This window comes from Cetorhinus maximus, chromosome 17, assembly GCF_964194155.1.
Source record: "Cetorhinus maximus chromosome 17, sCetMax3.hap1.1, whole genome shotgun sequence".
In the NCBI taxonomy this organism is placed as follows: domain Eukaryota; kingdom Metazoa; phylum Chordata; class Chondrichthyes; order Lamniformes; family Cetorhinidae; genus Cetorhinus; species Cetorhinus maximus.
The window spans coordinates 1,039,769-1,056,147 of record NC_135895.1 but is presented as its reverse complement, the minus strand read 5'-3'; the positions used below and the strand labels follow the sequence as shown (position 1 = coordinate 1,056,147).

General features: G+C 47.2%; 1 protein-coding gene across 1 annotated transcript in view; it reads left to right on the top strand.

Moving 5' to 3' along the window:
* The window catches only part of LOC144692126 (uncharacterized), a 161,816-nt gene that overhangs the window by 42,080 nt on the left and 103,357 nt on the right, over positions 1-16,379 (top strand). Inside the window, exons 12-13 of the mRNA XM_078560623.1 lie at positions 9,960-10,013; positions 11,996-12,103. Coding sequence (XP_078416749.1) covers positions 9,960-10,013; positions 11,996-12,103 — 162 coding nt within the window. The remainder of the gene's footprint in view (positions 1-9,959; positions 10,014-11,995; positions 12,104-16,379) is intronic.

The window sequence follows — 16,379 nt, the reverse complement described above, 5'->3', positions numbered from 1 at the left end:
ATCCCAAAGAGAGAGTGGAACAGTGTGCTTAATATCCCAAAGAGAGAGTGGAACAGTGTGCTTAATATCCCAAAGTGAGAACAAACTGAGACCGGGACAGTGTGAATAATATTGCACAGGCAGAGCGGAACAGTGTGCTTAATATCCCAAAGATAGAATGGAACAGTGTGTGAAAATATCCTAAAGCAAGACCGGAACAGTGTGTTAAAATATCCCAAATTGGAGCAGGACAGTGTGCTTAATCTCCCAAAGTGTGAGTGGAACAGAGTGCTTAATATCCCAAAGAGAGAGGGGTTCAGTGTTCCCAATATCCCAAAGAGACAGTGGGACAGTGTGCTTATAGCCCAAAGAGAGAGGGGCCGGTGTGCCTAATATCTCAAGGAGACAGGGGGATAATGTGCTTAATAACGCAAAGAGAGAGCATAACATTGTGCTTAATATCCCAACGTGAAAGCGGGACAGTGTGCTTATTATTCTAAATTGAGAACGGAACAATGTGCTTGATGTCCCAATGCAAGAGGGGGACAGTGTGCGTATTATCTCAATGTGAGATTGGAACAGGGTGTTCAGTATCCCAAAGTGAGAGCGGAACAGTGTGCTTAATATCCCAAAGTGAGATTGGAACAGTGTGCTTAATATCCCAAAGAGAAAGGGGAAGAGTGTTGCTAATATCCAAAAGAGACGGCGGAACAGTGTGATTAACAGCATGTGGGTGATTTTAACTTTCCCTATATTGACTGGGAATCATTTAGTGCTAGGAGTTTGGATGGTCCAGAATTTGTAAGGTACATCCAGGAGGGCTTCCTGAGACAATATGTAGATAGTCCAACTAGGGAAGGGGCAATACTGGACCTGGTATCAGGGAATGAACCCGGCCAGGTGGTCGAAGTTTCAGTAGGGGAGCATTTCGGGAAAAGTGACCATAATTCAGTAAGTTTCAAGGTACTGGTGGATCAGGATAACAGGAGTCCTCGGGTTAAGGTGCTTAATTGGGGGAAGGCTAATTATAACAATATTAGGCAGGAACTGAGGAATCTAGACTGGAGGCGGCTGTTTGAGGGCAAATCAACAACTGACATGTGGGGGGCTTTCAAACGTCATTTGATAAGAATTCAGGACCGGCATGTTCCTGCTAGGATGAAGGATAATAAGCATGGCAAGTTTCAGGAACCTTGGATAACGAAGGATATTGTGTGATTAGTCAAAAAGAAAAGGGAATCATTTGTAAGGGCAAGAAGGCTGGGAACAGATGAAGCCTGTGGAGAATATAAAGAAAGTAGAAAGAAACTTAAACAAGGAGTCAGGAGGGCTAAGAGGGGGCATGAAAAGTCACTGGCAACCAGGATTAAGGAAAATCCCAAGGCCTTTTATACATATGTAAAAAGCAGGAGGGTAGCCAGGGAAAGGGTAGACCCACTCAGGGACAGAGGTGGGAATCTGTGTGTGGAGCCAGAAGAAATGGGAGAGATACTAAATGAATACTTCTCATCAGTATTCACCAAAGAGAAGGACTTAGCGGTCGATTTGTCTAGGGAAGAGTGTGTAGATAGCCTGGATCATGTTGAGATCAAAAAAGAGGAGGTGTTAGGCGTCTTGAAGAATATTAAGGTGGATAAGTCCCCAGGGCCAGATGGGATCTACCCCAGGGTACTGAGGGAGGCAAGGGAGGAGATTGCTGGAGCCTTGACAGAAATCATTGTATCCTCACTGGCTACGGGTGAAGTCCCAGAGGACTGGAGAATGGCCAATGTTGTTCCATTGTTTAAGAAGGGTAACAGGGATAATCCAGGAAATTACAGGCCGGTGAGCCTTATGTCAGTGGTAGAGAAATTATTGGAGAAGATTCTTCGTGACAGGATTTACTACCATTTGGAAGCAAATGGGCGTATTGGTGAGAGGCAGCATGGTTTTGTGAAGGGGAGGTCGTGTTTCACTAACTTGATCGAATTTTTCGAGGAAGTGACAAAGATGATCGACGATGGAAGGGCAGTGGCTGTTATATACATGGATTTCAGTAAGGCCTTTGACAAGGTCCCTCATGGCAGACTGGTACAGAAGGTAAATTCACACGGGATCAGAGGTGAGCTGGCAGGATGGATACAGAATTGGCTTGGTCATAGAAGACAGAAGGTAGCAGTGGAAGGGTGCTTTTCTGAATGGAGAGCTGTGACTAGTGGTGTTCCGCAGGGATCAGTGCTGGGACCTTTGCTGTTTGTGGTATACATAAATGATTTGGAGGAAAATATAACTGGGCTAATTAGTAAGTTTGCAGACGACACCAAGGTTGGAGGAGTTGCAGATAGTGAAGAGGATTGTCAAAGGATACAACGGGATATAGATCGGTTGGAGACTTGGGCAGAGAAATGGCAGATGTAGTTTAATCCGGACAAATGCGAGGTAATGCATTTTGGAAGGTCTAATACAGGCAGGAATTACACAGTAAATGCCAGAACCCTTAAGTGCATCAACGGGCAGAGGGATCTGGGTGTACAGGTCCACAGGTCACTGAAAGTGGCAACGCAGTTGGATAAGGTAGTCAGGAAGGCATATGGCATGCTTGCCTTCATTGTCAGGGGTATTGAGTATAAAAGCTGGGAAGTCATGCTGCAGCTGTATAGAACCTTGGTTAGGCCACACTTGGAATATTGTGTGCAATTCTGGTCACCACATTACCAGAAGGATATGGAGGCGTTGGAGAGGGTGCAGAGGAGTTTTATCAGGATGCTGCCTGGTCTGGAGGTTATTAGCTATAAGGAGAGGTTGGAGAAACTCGGATTGTTCTCACTAGAGCGACGGAGATTGAGGGGCGACTTGATAGAAGTTTACAAAATTATGAGTGGCATGGACAGAGTAGATAGTCAGAAGCTTTTTCCCAGGGTGGAAGAGTCAATTACTAGGGGACATAGATTTAAGGTGAGAGGAGAAAACTATAAAGGTGATGTGTGGGGCAAGTTTTTTACGCAGAGGGTAGTGAGTGTCTGGAATTCGCTGCCAGAGGAGGTGGTGGAAGCAGGTACGATAGTGGTGTTTAAGAGGCAGCTTGACAAATACATGAATAGGATGGGAAGAGAGGGATACGGACCCCGGAAGTGCAAAATGTTTTAGTTGACGGGCAATATGATCGGCGCAGGCTTGGAGGGCCGAAGGGCCTGTTCCTGTGCTGTACTTTTCTTTGTTCTTTGTTCTTTGTTAATATCCCAAAGTGAGACCGGAACAATGTGCTCAATATCCCAAAGTGAGAACGGAACAGTGAGCTTAATATCCCAACGTGAAAGCGGGACAGTGTGCTTATTATCCCAAATTGAGAGCGGAACAATGTGCTTGATGTCCCAATGCAAGAGGGGAACAGTGTGCGTATTATCTCAATGTGAGATTGGAACAGTGTGCTTAATATCCCAAAGAGACAGAGGAACAGTGTGCTTAATATCCCAAAGAGAGAGTGGAACAGTGTGCTTAATATCCCAAAGAGACAGAGGAACAGTGTGCTTAATATGCCAAAGTGGGACCGAACAATGTTCTTAATATCCCAAAGAGACAGTGGGTCAGTGTGCCCAATATCCCAAAGTCAGAATGGAACAGTATGCTTAATATCCCAAAGAGACAGTGGAACAATGTGCTTAATATCCCACAGTGAGAGTGGAACAGTGTGCTTAATATTCCAAAGTTAGTGTGGGACAGTGTGCTTAATATCCCAAAGAGAGAGGGGGTCAGTGTTCCCAATATCCCAAAGAGACAGTGGGACAGTGTGCTTAATAGCCCAAAGAGAGAGGGACCAGTGTGGCTAATATCTCAAAGAGACAGGTGGATAATGTGCTTAATAACGCAAAGAGAGGGTGTAACATTGTGCTTAACATTGTGAAAGCGGGACAGTGTGCTTACTATCCCAAATTGAGAGCACAACAGTGTGCTTGATGTCGCAATGCAAGAGGGGAACAGCATCCGTATTATCCCAAAGAGACAGAGGAACAGTGTGCTTAATATCCCAAAGTTAAAGCGGGACAGTGTGCTTAATATCCCAAATTGAGAGTGCAACAGTGTGCTTGATATCCCAGTGCAAGAGTGGAACAGTGTGCTTCGTATCCCAATGTCAGATTGGAACAGTGTGTTTAGTTTCCCAATGAGACAGAGAAACCATGTGCTTAATATCTCAAAAACAGAACAGAAGAGTGTGCCCAATATCCCAAATTGAGAGCGGGCCAGTCTGCTTTATATGCCAAAGAGACAAGGGGACAATATGCTTAATAACCCAAAGAGACAGTGTGACAGTGTGCTTAATATCCCAAAGTGAGACTGGAACAGTGTGCTTAATATCCCAAAGAGACAGGGGGACATTGTGCCCAACATCCCAAAGAGACAATGGGACTGTGTGCTTAATAGCCCAAAGAAAGAGGGGGCAATGTGCCTAATATCTCAAGGAGACAGGGGCATAATGTGCTTAATAACGCAAAGAGAGAGCATAACATTGTGGTTAATATCCCAAAGTGAGAGCGGGAGAGTGTGCTTAATATCCCAGTGTGAGAGCGCAACATGTGTATTATCCCAAATTGAGAGCGGAACAGTCTGCTTAATATCCCAAAGTGAGAGCGGAACATGAGAGGTCATGGTACATGTTCGTACCAATGACATAGGTAGAAAGAGGGATGAGGTCTTGCATCAAGAATTCAGAGAGTTGGGCAGTGGACTAACTAGCAAGATCTCTCGGGTTGTAATCTCTGGATTACTCCCAGTGCCATGTGCTAGCGAGCTCAGAAATAGGGGAATAGCACAGCTGAATACGTGGCTTAAGAGTTGGTGCAGGAGGGAGGGTTTTAGATTCCTGGATCACTGGGACCATTTCTGGGGAAGGTGGGACCTGTACAAGTGGGACGGTCTACATCTGAACCAGAGCGGGACTAACATCCTTGTGGGTGGGTTTGCTAGTGCTGTTGGGAGGAGTTTAAACTAATTCGGCAGGGGGAGGGGACACAGAATGTTAGCAGAATAGGGACACATCATAATACAGTAAAACAATCAAGTCAGAGGGAGTACAGCTGCATTAAGCTTCAAGGGAGTAAGGCAAGGCTGGATGGCCTCTACTTTAATACCAGGATTATTACAGGTAAAACGGATGAGTTAAGGGTGAGGATTGACATGTGGAATTGTGATATAGTAGCCATCACTGAGATGTGGTTGATAGAGGGGCAGGATTGGCAGCTCAACATTCTGGGATATAGAATCTTCAGACGAGACAGGGGAGGGGGTAAAAGAGGAGGAGGTGTTGCATTATTAGTTTTTAGGTCAATATGTAGAGGGTCCAACAAGGGACGGTGCATTGCTGGACCTAATTCTTGGGAATGAAGTCGGACAGGTGGCTGAGGTGGTGGTGGGCGAGCATTTTAGTGATAGCGACCACAACATGGTACAGTTTAAGCTTGTTATGGACAAAGAACTAGACAAGTTGCAAAAAAATGTTTTGGATTGGGGAGAGTGGATTTTAGTAAAATAAGGCAGGATCTGGCCAAGGTAGACTGGGAACAGTTACTTGTGGGGAAATCTACAGAGGAACAGTGGGGGGTGTTCAAAAAGGAAATGGGGAGGGTACAGACTCAACATGTTCCCTCTAGGGTGATAGGAAGGAGTAACAAGCCCAGAGAACCATGGATGACCAGAGATATTCAGGATACGATGAGAAGGAAAAGAGAGGTTTTTAGCAGGTACAAGAGAAGCAAATCAGCAGAGGCATTAGTGGAGTACAGACAGTGCAGGGTGGAGCTTAAGAAAGCAATTAGGAGAGCAAAGAGGGGATATGAGAAAGCTCTGGCTGGTAAAAGTAGGGAAAATCCCAAGATATTCTATACGTATATCCATGGGAAGAGGATAACCAGGGAAAGAGTAGGACCCATAAGGGACCAAGGGGGCAATCTATGGGTGGAGCTAGAGGACATCGGTAGAGTGTTGAATGAATACTTCACGTCTGTCTTCACCCAAGAGAATGAGGATGAAGGTGTCGAACTCGGGGAGAGAGACTGCAAGGTTCTTAAGCAAATTGATACAGGGAGTGACAAGGTATTGGAGGTGTTGGCAGGCTTAAAAGTGGACAAATCTCCAGGTCCAGATGATTTGTGTCCCAGACTGCTGAGGGAGGCAAGGGAGGAGATCGCAGGGGCTCTGACCCAAATTTATAATTCCTCTCTGGCCACGGGGGAGGTGCCAGAGGACTGGAGAACAGCTAATGTGGTTCCACTATTTAAGAAGGGTTGTAGAGATAAGCCAGGGAACTACAGGCCAGTGAGTCTCACATCAGTGGTAGGGAAACTATGAGAGAAAATTCTGAAGGAGAGAATCTATCTCCACTTGGAGAGGCAAGGCTTGATCAGGGATTGTCAGCATGGCTTTGTCAGAGGGAGGTCATACCGAACAAATTTGACTGAATTTTTTGAGGAGGTGACCAGGTGTGTAGATGAGGGTAGTGTAGTTGATGTAGTTTATATGGATTTCAGCAAAGCCTTTGACAAGGTCCCACATGGGAGACTTATAAAGAAGGCAAATGCACATGGGATACAGGGTAATCTGATCAGCTGGATTCAAAATTGGCTTAGTTGTAGGAGGCAGAGGGTGATGACAGAAGGATGCTTTAATGACTGGAAGCCAGTGTCCAGTGGCGTACCACAGGGATCTGTGCTGGGTCCCCTATTATTTGACATTTATATAAACGACATAGATGACTATGTGGGGGGTAGGATTAGTAAGTTTGCGGATGACACAAAGATTGGCCGGGTGGTTAACAGTGAGGTTGAGTGTCTTGGGCTACAGGAAGATATAGACGGGTTGGTCAAATGGGCAGATAAGTGGCAGATGGAATTTAACCCTGAAAAGTGTGAGGTGAATCCCTTTGGAAGGATTAATTTGACAAGGAAGTATTCAATGAACAGCATGACACTAGGAAGTTCAGAGGAACAAAAGGACCTTGGCGTGTGTGTCCATAGATCTCTGAAGGCGGAGGGGCATGTTAGTGTGGTGGTGAAAAAGGCCTATGGGACACTTGCTTTATCAATCGAGGCATCGATTACAAAAGTAGGGAGGTCATGTTGGAGTTGTATAGAACCTTGGTAAGGCCACAGCTGGAGTACTGTGTGCAGTTCTGGTCGCCACATTATAGGAAGGATGTGATTGCACTGGAGGGGGTGCAGAGGAGATTCACCAGGATGTTGCCTGAGATGAAACATTTAAGTTATGAAGAGAGGTTGGATAGACTTGGGTTGTTTTCGTTGGAGCAGAGAAGACTGAGGGGCGACCTGATCGAGGTGTACAAGATTATGAGGGGCATGGACAGGGTGGATAGGGAGCAGCTGTTCCACTTAGTTGAAGGGTCAGTCACAAGGGGACGTAAGTTCAAGGTGAGAGGCAGGAGGTTTAGGGGGGATGTGAGGAAAAACTTTTTTACCCAGAGGGTGGTGACGGTCTGGAATGCGCTGCCTGGGAGGGTGGTGGAGGCGGGTTGCCTCACATCCTTTAAAAAGTACCTGGATGAGCACTTGGCACGTCATAACATTCAAGGCTATGGGCCAAGTGCTGGTAAATGGGATTAGGGAGGTAGGTTAGGTGTTTCTCACGTGTCGGTGCAGACTCGATGGGCCGAAGGGCCTCTTCTGCACTGTGTGATTCTGTGATTCTGTGAACTGTGTGCTTAATATCCCAAAGCTGGAGCGGAACCTTGTGCTTATTACCCCACAGGGAGAGTGGAACAGTGTGCTTCATCTCCCAAAGAGAGAACAGGAGAGTCTGCTTAATATCCCAAAGAGACAGTGGAACAGTGTGCTTAACATCCCAGAGTGAGAGCCTCACTCCCTCTGTGTAACCTCAGGAGTTTGTCCTGGGAATTAATGTCAACAATCCCCTCTGGATTCTGAATGTCACACACACAAGATGGATAATAGTTTGAACATTAACCGCTTCCAGTTTGTGAATCTGAGTGTTCATGTCTGGAATCGCAGCCTGATATGTTGGGAAGGATTAGTCAGTTTTGTTTTTCTCTGTGTTCAGATGATAGAAGAATCTGAAAGGTGGTGAACAATATGACGCATAGTAACTGAATTCGGGAAAACAGAGGCAGTGATGAAAGCAAAATGCTGCAGATGCTGGAAATCTGAAATAAAAGTAGAAAATGCTGGTAAAATTCAGCAGGTCAGACAGCCTTTATGGAGAGAGAAGCAGAGTGAGTCCGTATGACTCTCCTTCAGGGAGACAAGTGAAATGAGCAGACACTTGGCAGATGGAGTTTAACACACACTAATGTGAAGCAAGGACCCTTCCTGAAATACAATGCTCAACTCAATACAATAACTCACTTTGCAAGTATCAATAGTTGCACAATCACAAATATGTTTGTATGATTATCTTAATTTATCCATTTAAGATTTTCTACTCACAGCTGACAGACTTGTGCTCTCCAGTACTGTGCCCCAGTGTTATACAGAGACAGACCCATCCCCACCAGTACTGTGCCCCAGTGTTATACAGAGACAGACCCATCCCCACCAGTACTGTGCCCAGTGTTATACAGTGATGGACTTGTCCCCGCCAGTACTGTACCCCAGTGTTATACAGTGATGGACCTGTCCCCACCAGTACTGTGCCCCAGTTTTATACAGTGACAGACCCGTCCCCACCAGTACTGTACCCTAGTGTTATACAGTGACAGTCCTGTCCCCACCAGTACTGTACCCCAGTGTTATACAGTGACAGTCCTGTCCCCACCAGTACTGTACCCCAGTGTTATACAGTGACAGACCTGTCCCCACCAGTACTGTACCCCAGTGTTATACAGTGACAGACCCGTCCCCACCAGTACTGTGCCCCAGTGTTATACAGTGACAGACCCGTCCCCACCAGTACTGTGCCCCAGTGTTATACAGTGACAGACCCGTCCCCACCAGTACTGCACCCCAGTGTTATACAGTGACAGACCCGTCCCCACCAGTACTGTACCCCAGTGTTATACAGTGACAGACCCATCCCCACCAGTACTGCACCCCAGTGTTATACAGTGACAGACCCGTCCCCACCAGTACTGTACCCCAGTGTTATACAGTGACAGACCCGTCCCCACCAGTACTGTACCCCAGTGTTATACAGTGACAGACCCATCCCCACCAGTACTGTGCCCCAGTGTTATACAGTGACAGACCCGTCCCCACCAGTACTGTGCCCCAGTGTTATACAGTGACAGACCTGTCCCCACCAGTACTGCACCCCAGTGTTATACAGTGACAGACCCGTCCCCACCAGTACTGTACCCCAGTGTTATACAGTGACAGACCCATCCCCACCAGTACTGTACCCCAGTGTTATACAGTGATGGACCTGTCCCCACCAGTACTGTGCCCAGTGTTATACAGTGATGGACTTGTCCCCGCCAGTACTGTACCCCAGTGTTATACAGTGATGGACCTGTCCCCACCAGTACTGTGCCCCAGTTTTATACAGTGACAGACCCGTCCCCACCAGTACTGTACCCCAGTGTTATACAGTGACAGTCCTGTCCCCACCAGTACTGTACCCCAGTGTTATACAGTGACAGACCTGTCCCCACCAGTACTGTACCCCAGTGTTATACAGTGACAGACCCGTCCCCACCAGTACTGTGCCCCAGTGTTATACAGTGACAGACCCGTCCCCACCAGTACTGTGCCCCAGTGTTATACAGTGACAGACCTGTCCCCACCAGTACTGCACCCCAGTGTTATACAGTGACAGACCTGCTCCCACCAGTACTGTGCCCAGTGTTATGCAGTGACAGACCCATCCCCACCTTTACTGTGCCCAGTGTTATACAGTGACAGACCCATCCCCACCTTTACTGTGCCCAGTGTTATACAGTGACAGGCCTGTCCCCACCAGTACTGTGCCCCAGTGTTATACAATGATGGACCTGTGACAAACTCAGATGTTTAATTATGTGTTTGATTTCTTTCCATCAGGGTTTCCAAGGCAAGACTGGCCCCCCAGGTCCTGGAGGGGTGGTTGGACCTCAGGTATGACTCAATCCATAGACATATTGTGGGAGCTGGGTGGCAGTGAAGGAGGTTGACCAGATGAGCACTCTTTGTTGGCAACTGAACCATTGAACGGGGCAGGAATGTTAAGAGTATAAAGTCTTATTGATACCCTGGGCAGGTGGCAGCCTGGTCACAGTCTTTAACTGCCGTGTTGGAACACTCTGGTCTGTTTCTAAACACTGCTTAGGTCAGCTTGCTGTAAAAGGCCTGAAACTCTGGGCCGAGCTGAATCAGCCCTGGGCAATGGCCTCTCCATAAACCAGCATCTGGGGATTGTGGACACCACAATAGCCCCTGCACAGCACCCGACACTTGGGCTGCAGAATGGAACTGACCGCTTTATCTACAGGTTTCTTTGGAGCAGTGTTGGTTTTAGAATCTAAAGGGATTGGATAATGTCGGCCATGAGCAGCTGTCTCACTGTGTCCAGGACAGTCGATCCAGAGAACACAGCCTGAGCTTGACGGGGAAATTTAAAACTAATCTGGGGAAACAGTATTTCAGTGAGTGGGTGATTAATCTATCAAACAGGTTCACTAGGGAGAGGGTGGAAGCTGTTAGTGTTGATTCATTCAAATGGAGATGAGAGAGATTTCTCCCAGAAAATAACATTTTGGGCTCCAGTATCTGACTAATTGGAGACCTGACGTGTGGTGAGTGGAGCGAGTTTGGGAGGAACAGGTGACTTTCGCCCTATGGTTCCCAAAGCTCCCCCGCCCACAATGGATTAAAGGTGAACCCAGGATCTGGGCCTGTTATCTACTCATTTCCATATTTCGGTCCTGTTGTGGCCTGGCTCTACCATGGTGGTGATAAGGGCTGTGATACAGTGTCACAATGTTCCAATGCTCCACAATCCTGGTGTTAATGCAGTCTCACTCCGGAATACAGCAGAGTGGGATGATGCTGTTCCAATTCTCTTCAGATTATTTGTGCCTCACCGCCTGGACATTCCTCAGGAGTGAGGGGCCAGCAGAACCTCATCACCGTGTCCTGGAGAAATGGTGCAATGTGTCAGCCACCCCATTTCTCCAAGAATTCTGCCAAAACCATTGCTGGAAATAATGGATTCAACATGTTTAGAATTTGTGACCATCTTCTTTGGACTAAACCCAAGAAACATAAACAGGATTACACAGAACTTCCAGCACAGAAACAAGCCATTGGGCCCATCTGCTCCGTGCTGGTGCTTCTGTTGCACACAAGCCTCCTCCCACCCCCTCTCCATCTCCCCCTATCAGCAGATACTTCTGTTCCTTTCTCCCTCATGTGTTTATTCAGCTTCTCCATTAAACACATCGACACTACTCACCTCAGCCACTCCCTGTGGGAAACAGTTCCACATTCTCCCCACTCTCTGTGTAAAGAAGTTTCTCCTGAATTCCCCATTGGATTTATTAGTGAGTGTCTTATATTGACAGCCCCGAGTTCTGGTCTCTCCCACAAGTGGAAACATTTTTTCTATGTCAACCCGATTGAACCCTTTTATAACTTTAAAGACCTCTAAACTCATCCCTTGGTCTTCCCTTTCTTCGAGAAAAGAGCCCCAGCCTGTTCAATCTTTCCTGATCATTACCAGCTCTGTGTTCTGCTTCCACATGGTGCAATCAATCCTCTGTGATAAATATTTCCATTGTAATCTCGGGAGTGACATTAAAATATGATGCCTGCTTAGGGGTTTCTCAATGGTTTGATAATTATTATTAATCTGTTTTATGTAAACTGTGGGAATAAATTTTTCTCTTTGGAAAGAGCTTCTCAATCAGAAGATAGCTCTTAATTATAAATCGCTTCAGCCTATCCACAATTGATGGTTTTAATTTCAAGAATGACTTCTCAATTTCATAGACTGCAATGAACATGAGTCCTCATGGTTTAATGTTATGTTTAATGATTAGTGATGATTAATGAGTGATGTCCTGGTCTATTGCTTCTCTAACTCCCGTTGTTTCTGTTAGGGCCCGACTGGAGAGACAGGACCGTTAGGTGAGAGAGGACACCCAGGACCGCCTGGGCCACCCGGGGAACAAGGACTCCCAGGATCTGCAGGAAAGGAAGGTGCTAAGGTGAGTTTCGCTGGACATCAGTGAGGGTCCCACTGGGACAGAGAGTCAGAGCCAGTGTTAGTGTCAGGATACCAGTCTTATGTTAGACCTGATATCTTGTTACTCAAATTACTGATTTGCTTTTGTTACTTAAACTCCAGCTGCTCATGACTGGGGAATAATGCAATCAGCCCCCGACCTGATCCCCAAACATCTCCAACTACTACCCCAAGCCATCACAAACCTGCAAATACACCCCAAACTCCACAGCTACCCAAACCACAAACCTTAGAAACAAAAGCCAGAATAGATCATTGGGCCCATTGAACCTGCTCCACTGTTCAGGATGTCCATGGCTGATGTCCCTCAGCTCCACATTCCCAGCTGCTCCCCATTTCCCTTAATTCCCTCCAAATCGTTTGATCTCAATCTTGAATATAATCAATCATGGAGCATCCTCAACTCTCTGGGGAGAATTCCAAAGATTCATAAGCCTTTGAGTGAAGACATTTCTCCCCATCTCTGTCCTAAATAATTGACCCCTTATCCTGAGACTGTGCCCCCAGTTTCTAGATTCCCCAGTCAGGCGAAAAAGCCTCTGTGTCTATCCTGTCAAAGCCCGAAAGAATCTGGAGTGCTTCAGTGAGATTACCTCTTATTCTTCTAAACTCAGAGAATATAAGCCCACGTTACTCAGCCTCTATTCATTGGACAACCCCCTCATCCCAGGGACCAATTTAGTGAACGTTCTCTGTATGGCCTCCAATGCAAATATATCCTTTCTTAAATACGGAGTCCAAAACTGTACAAAGTATTCCAATGTGAGTTTAGAGTGTCTGCCTTTGACATCAAGGATGCATTTGACCGAATGTGGCATCAAGGAGCCCTAGGAAAACTGGAGTCAATGGGAATCAGGGGCTGGAGTCATACCTAGCACAAAGGAAGATGGTTGTGGTTGTTGGAAGTCAATCATCTCAGTTTCAGGACATCACTGCAGGAGTTCCTCAGGGTAGTGTCCTAGGCCCAACTATCTTCAGCTGCTTCATCAATGACCTTCCTTCCATCATAAGGCCAGAAGTGGGGATGTTCGCTGATGATTGCACAATGTTCAGCACCATTCGCGATTCCTCAGATACTGAAGCAGTCCATGTCCAAATGCACCAAGACCTGGACCTTATCGAGGCTTGGGCTGACAAGTGACAAGTAACATTGGTGCCACACAAGTGTCAGGCAATGACCATCTCCAACAAGAGAGAATCTAACCATCGCCCCTTGACATTCAATGGCATTATCATCACTGAATTCCCCACTATCAATATCCTGGGGTTACCATTGATGAAAACTGAACTGGACTAGCCATATAAATACTGTGGCTACAAGAGCAGGTCAGAGGCTAGGAATCCTGCAACAAGTAACTCACCTCCTGACTCCCAAAAACCTGTCCACCATCTACAAGGTACAAGTCAGGAGTGTGATGGAATACTCCCCACTTGCCTGGATGAGTGCAGCTCCAACAGCACTCAAGAAGCTGAACACCATCCAAGACAAAGCAGCCGGTTGATTGGCACCCCATCCACAAACATTCACTCCCTCCACCACCGACGCACAGTAGCAGCAGTGTGTGTACCATCTACAAGATGCACTGCAGGAATTTACCAAGGCTCCTTAGGCAGCACCTTCCAAACCCACGACCACTACCATCTAGAAGGACAAAGGCAGCAGATAGATGGGAACACCACCACCTGGAAGTTCCCCTCCAAGTCACTCACCATCCTAACTTGGAAATATATCACCGTTCCTTCACTGTCACTGGGTCAAAATCCTGGAACTCCCTCCCTAACAGCACTGTGGGTGTACCTACACCACAGGGACTGCAGCGGTTCAAGAAGGCAGCTCACCACCACCTTCTCAAGGGCAACTAGGGATGGGCAATAAATGCTGGCCCAGCCAGCGAAGCCCACATCCAATGAATGGATTTTTTAAAAAGCCCAAACTCCTTGCAGGCCTGGGAGAACCATCTACAAACTGCTTCAAGTGAGCTTCAGTCTGGGATTCCAGTGCAGTGTCATCAGCAAACAGTAACTGATGGACTCGGACATTGTGCCCTTTGGTCTTGGCGCGCAGCCTTGCCAAGTTGAACAGCTTGTCTTCAGCTCTGACATGCAGGTAGACACCCTCATTTGAGTCATTGAAAGTGTACAATAGCAGCATGGGGAAGAATATGCCAAAGAGAGTTGGTGCCAGGACACAGCCCTGCTTTACCCGCTGCTGATCCAAAAGCCTGTGATGTTGCTCTATTGTAACTGATGGAACTGTGCCTGTTGTCCTGGAAAGAGGAAATGATGCCCAGGAGTCCAGGCAGGCAGCCTGTATTCTGCCGCAGTTTAAAGATTCTGTCTCTGCTGACAGGGTCGAAGGTCTTGGTCTACAAAGGTAATGTAGAGTCATCTGCGCTCTCTGTGGCACTTCTACTATCACTGCCAAAGTGAGAAAATCATGTCCGCTGTCGATTTGCCATCTCTGAAGCTTCACTGAGACTCTGGGTAGATGCGCGATGCCCATTGTCTGCAATCTGGTCAGAGCAACACAAGCAAAGGCTCTCCCCACAATACAGAACAAGGAGATCCCTCAGTAGTTGTTGCAGCCCCTGTGATCGCCTTTGTTTTGGTACATTACACATGTCTTGAGGCACAAATTACTCCTTCCAGCAGAGAAGCTCACGGAGATGCTGCAGCAGGTGCTGGTTTTCCATTGTTGAGTTTCGTCGTTTCCTGGGACTTTATCACTGGCGAGACAGTGAGTGGCACTTGTTGGACGTCCAGCTCCTCTGTGACAGGAAAGTCATCTGCATCAACGTTCTCCATTGTGTAGAGTTCAAGATAGAGCTCCAGCTACTCGCTTGGTTCAGTGATGACCATCCCCATCTTTAACTTCAAAGGGGGCTGATCTGCTTGCTGCTGGACCTGTTGCTTTCTTGATCCCTTCATCCACCCCTCCAGCATCCTGGATTGTAAGCTGATGCCAAGTTTCAACCTGTATTGGTTGGCATAGTGCCCAGCATTCTGCTGAGTCCTGATTCTGACAGCTCAGAGACTATCTAGATTTTGTTTGCTGGGACTTGCTTATAGCTCATAAGTGCTCTCCTCTTGGTTGCACTAATTGGCTTAATTTCAGTTCAATAACTCTCAAACCAGTTAGCACTCCTTTGACCCCTCTCCCCGTATGCAGTGAGTGCACAGTTAGAGATGGTGTTTTACACAAGATCGCACTTTGGCGCCTCCCTCTGGCCTTGGGGTTTGTTGTCTGACCGAGGATACTGGGGAACTCCTGGGTCCTTTCTGGGTCAGTGGTACAGCAAGTGTTGATCCCAGGGTGATCTTTCCACTTGGAGTGGTATAGCTTTCTTGGCTGAGGCCTGACCTTGCTACACACCAGGGAGTGGTCAGTGCCACAGTCAGCGCTATGATAGCTGTGAGTGATGAGGGCACTGCTGAGGGTGATATGTCTGGTGATGAGATTCAGCTGGTGCCAGTGGTGTGATCTTGGATGTCTCCAGGACACCTTATCACATGGCTTGGTTTGGAAGTAGCTGTTCATCACAGAGTCCATGGTAACAGCATAACCCCAGCATCTCTGTCCACTTTCATTCATCTTGCCGATTCTCTGGTACCCTCTGCACGCTGGCCAAGCTGGGTGGTCAGTACCCACCCTTACGCTGAAGTCCCCCAGAAGGTACATTCATTCGGTGCTGGGAATTCTGCAGATGGCAGCACCAAGTGCCTCATAAAATTGACCCTTAGTATCTGGGGTGGAGGTGAGTGGGGGTATGGATGCACATGAGGTTAACTGGACCCTCGCTGTTGACAGGTGAAGTGTTTGAAGTCTCTCTGAGCTTTCTGTGAGGTAGTAGAGTCTTTTTTTACTGCGAAACCTACTCCAAGCTCATGTGCTGCCTCGTGGGCTTTCCCTGCCAGAAGAACGTGTCATGTTTCTCTCTAAGGGATCCACTTTGAGCGAGCCCAATTTCCTGCAGCACAGCAATATTCATGTTGAGTCTTGGTAAGTTCTTTGTCGATCACAGCCTGCAGAAGGTCGGTAAGGCCAGGTCGTATGGTCCTTACATTCCAGCTTACGATGTGAAGGACTGGTGTCTTCTTTGTTGAGTTTGTCTTGTCCCTGGTGCATAAATAAGCAACCCATCTGTTGAGAGATGACTCTCTAAACTCCAAGCACCCACTGAAGCAAGCAGGCTGTGGTGGGACCGCACCTAACTGACGCCTGAGGTGGGCAGTGGCTA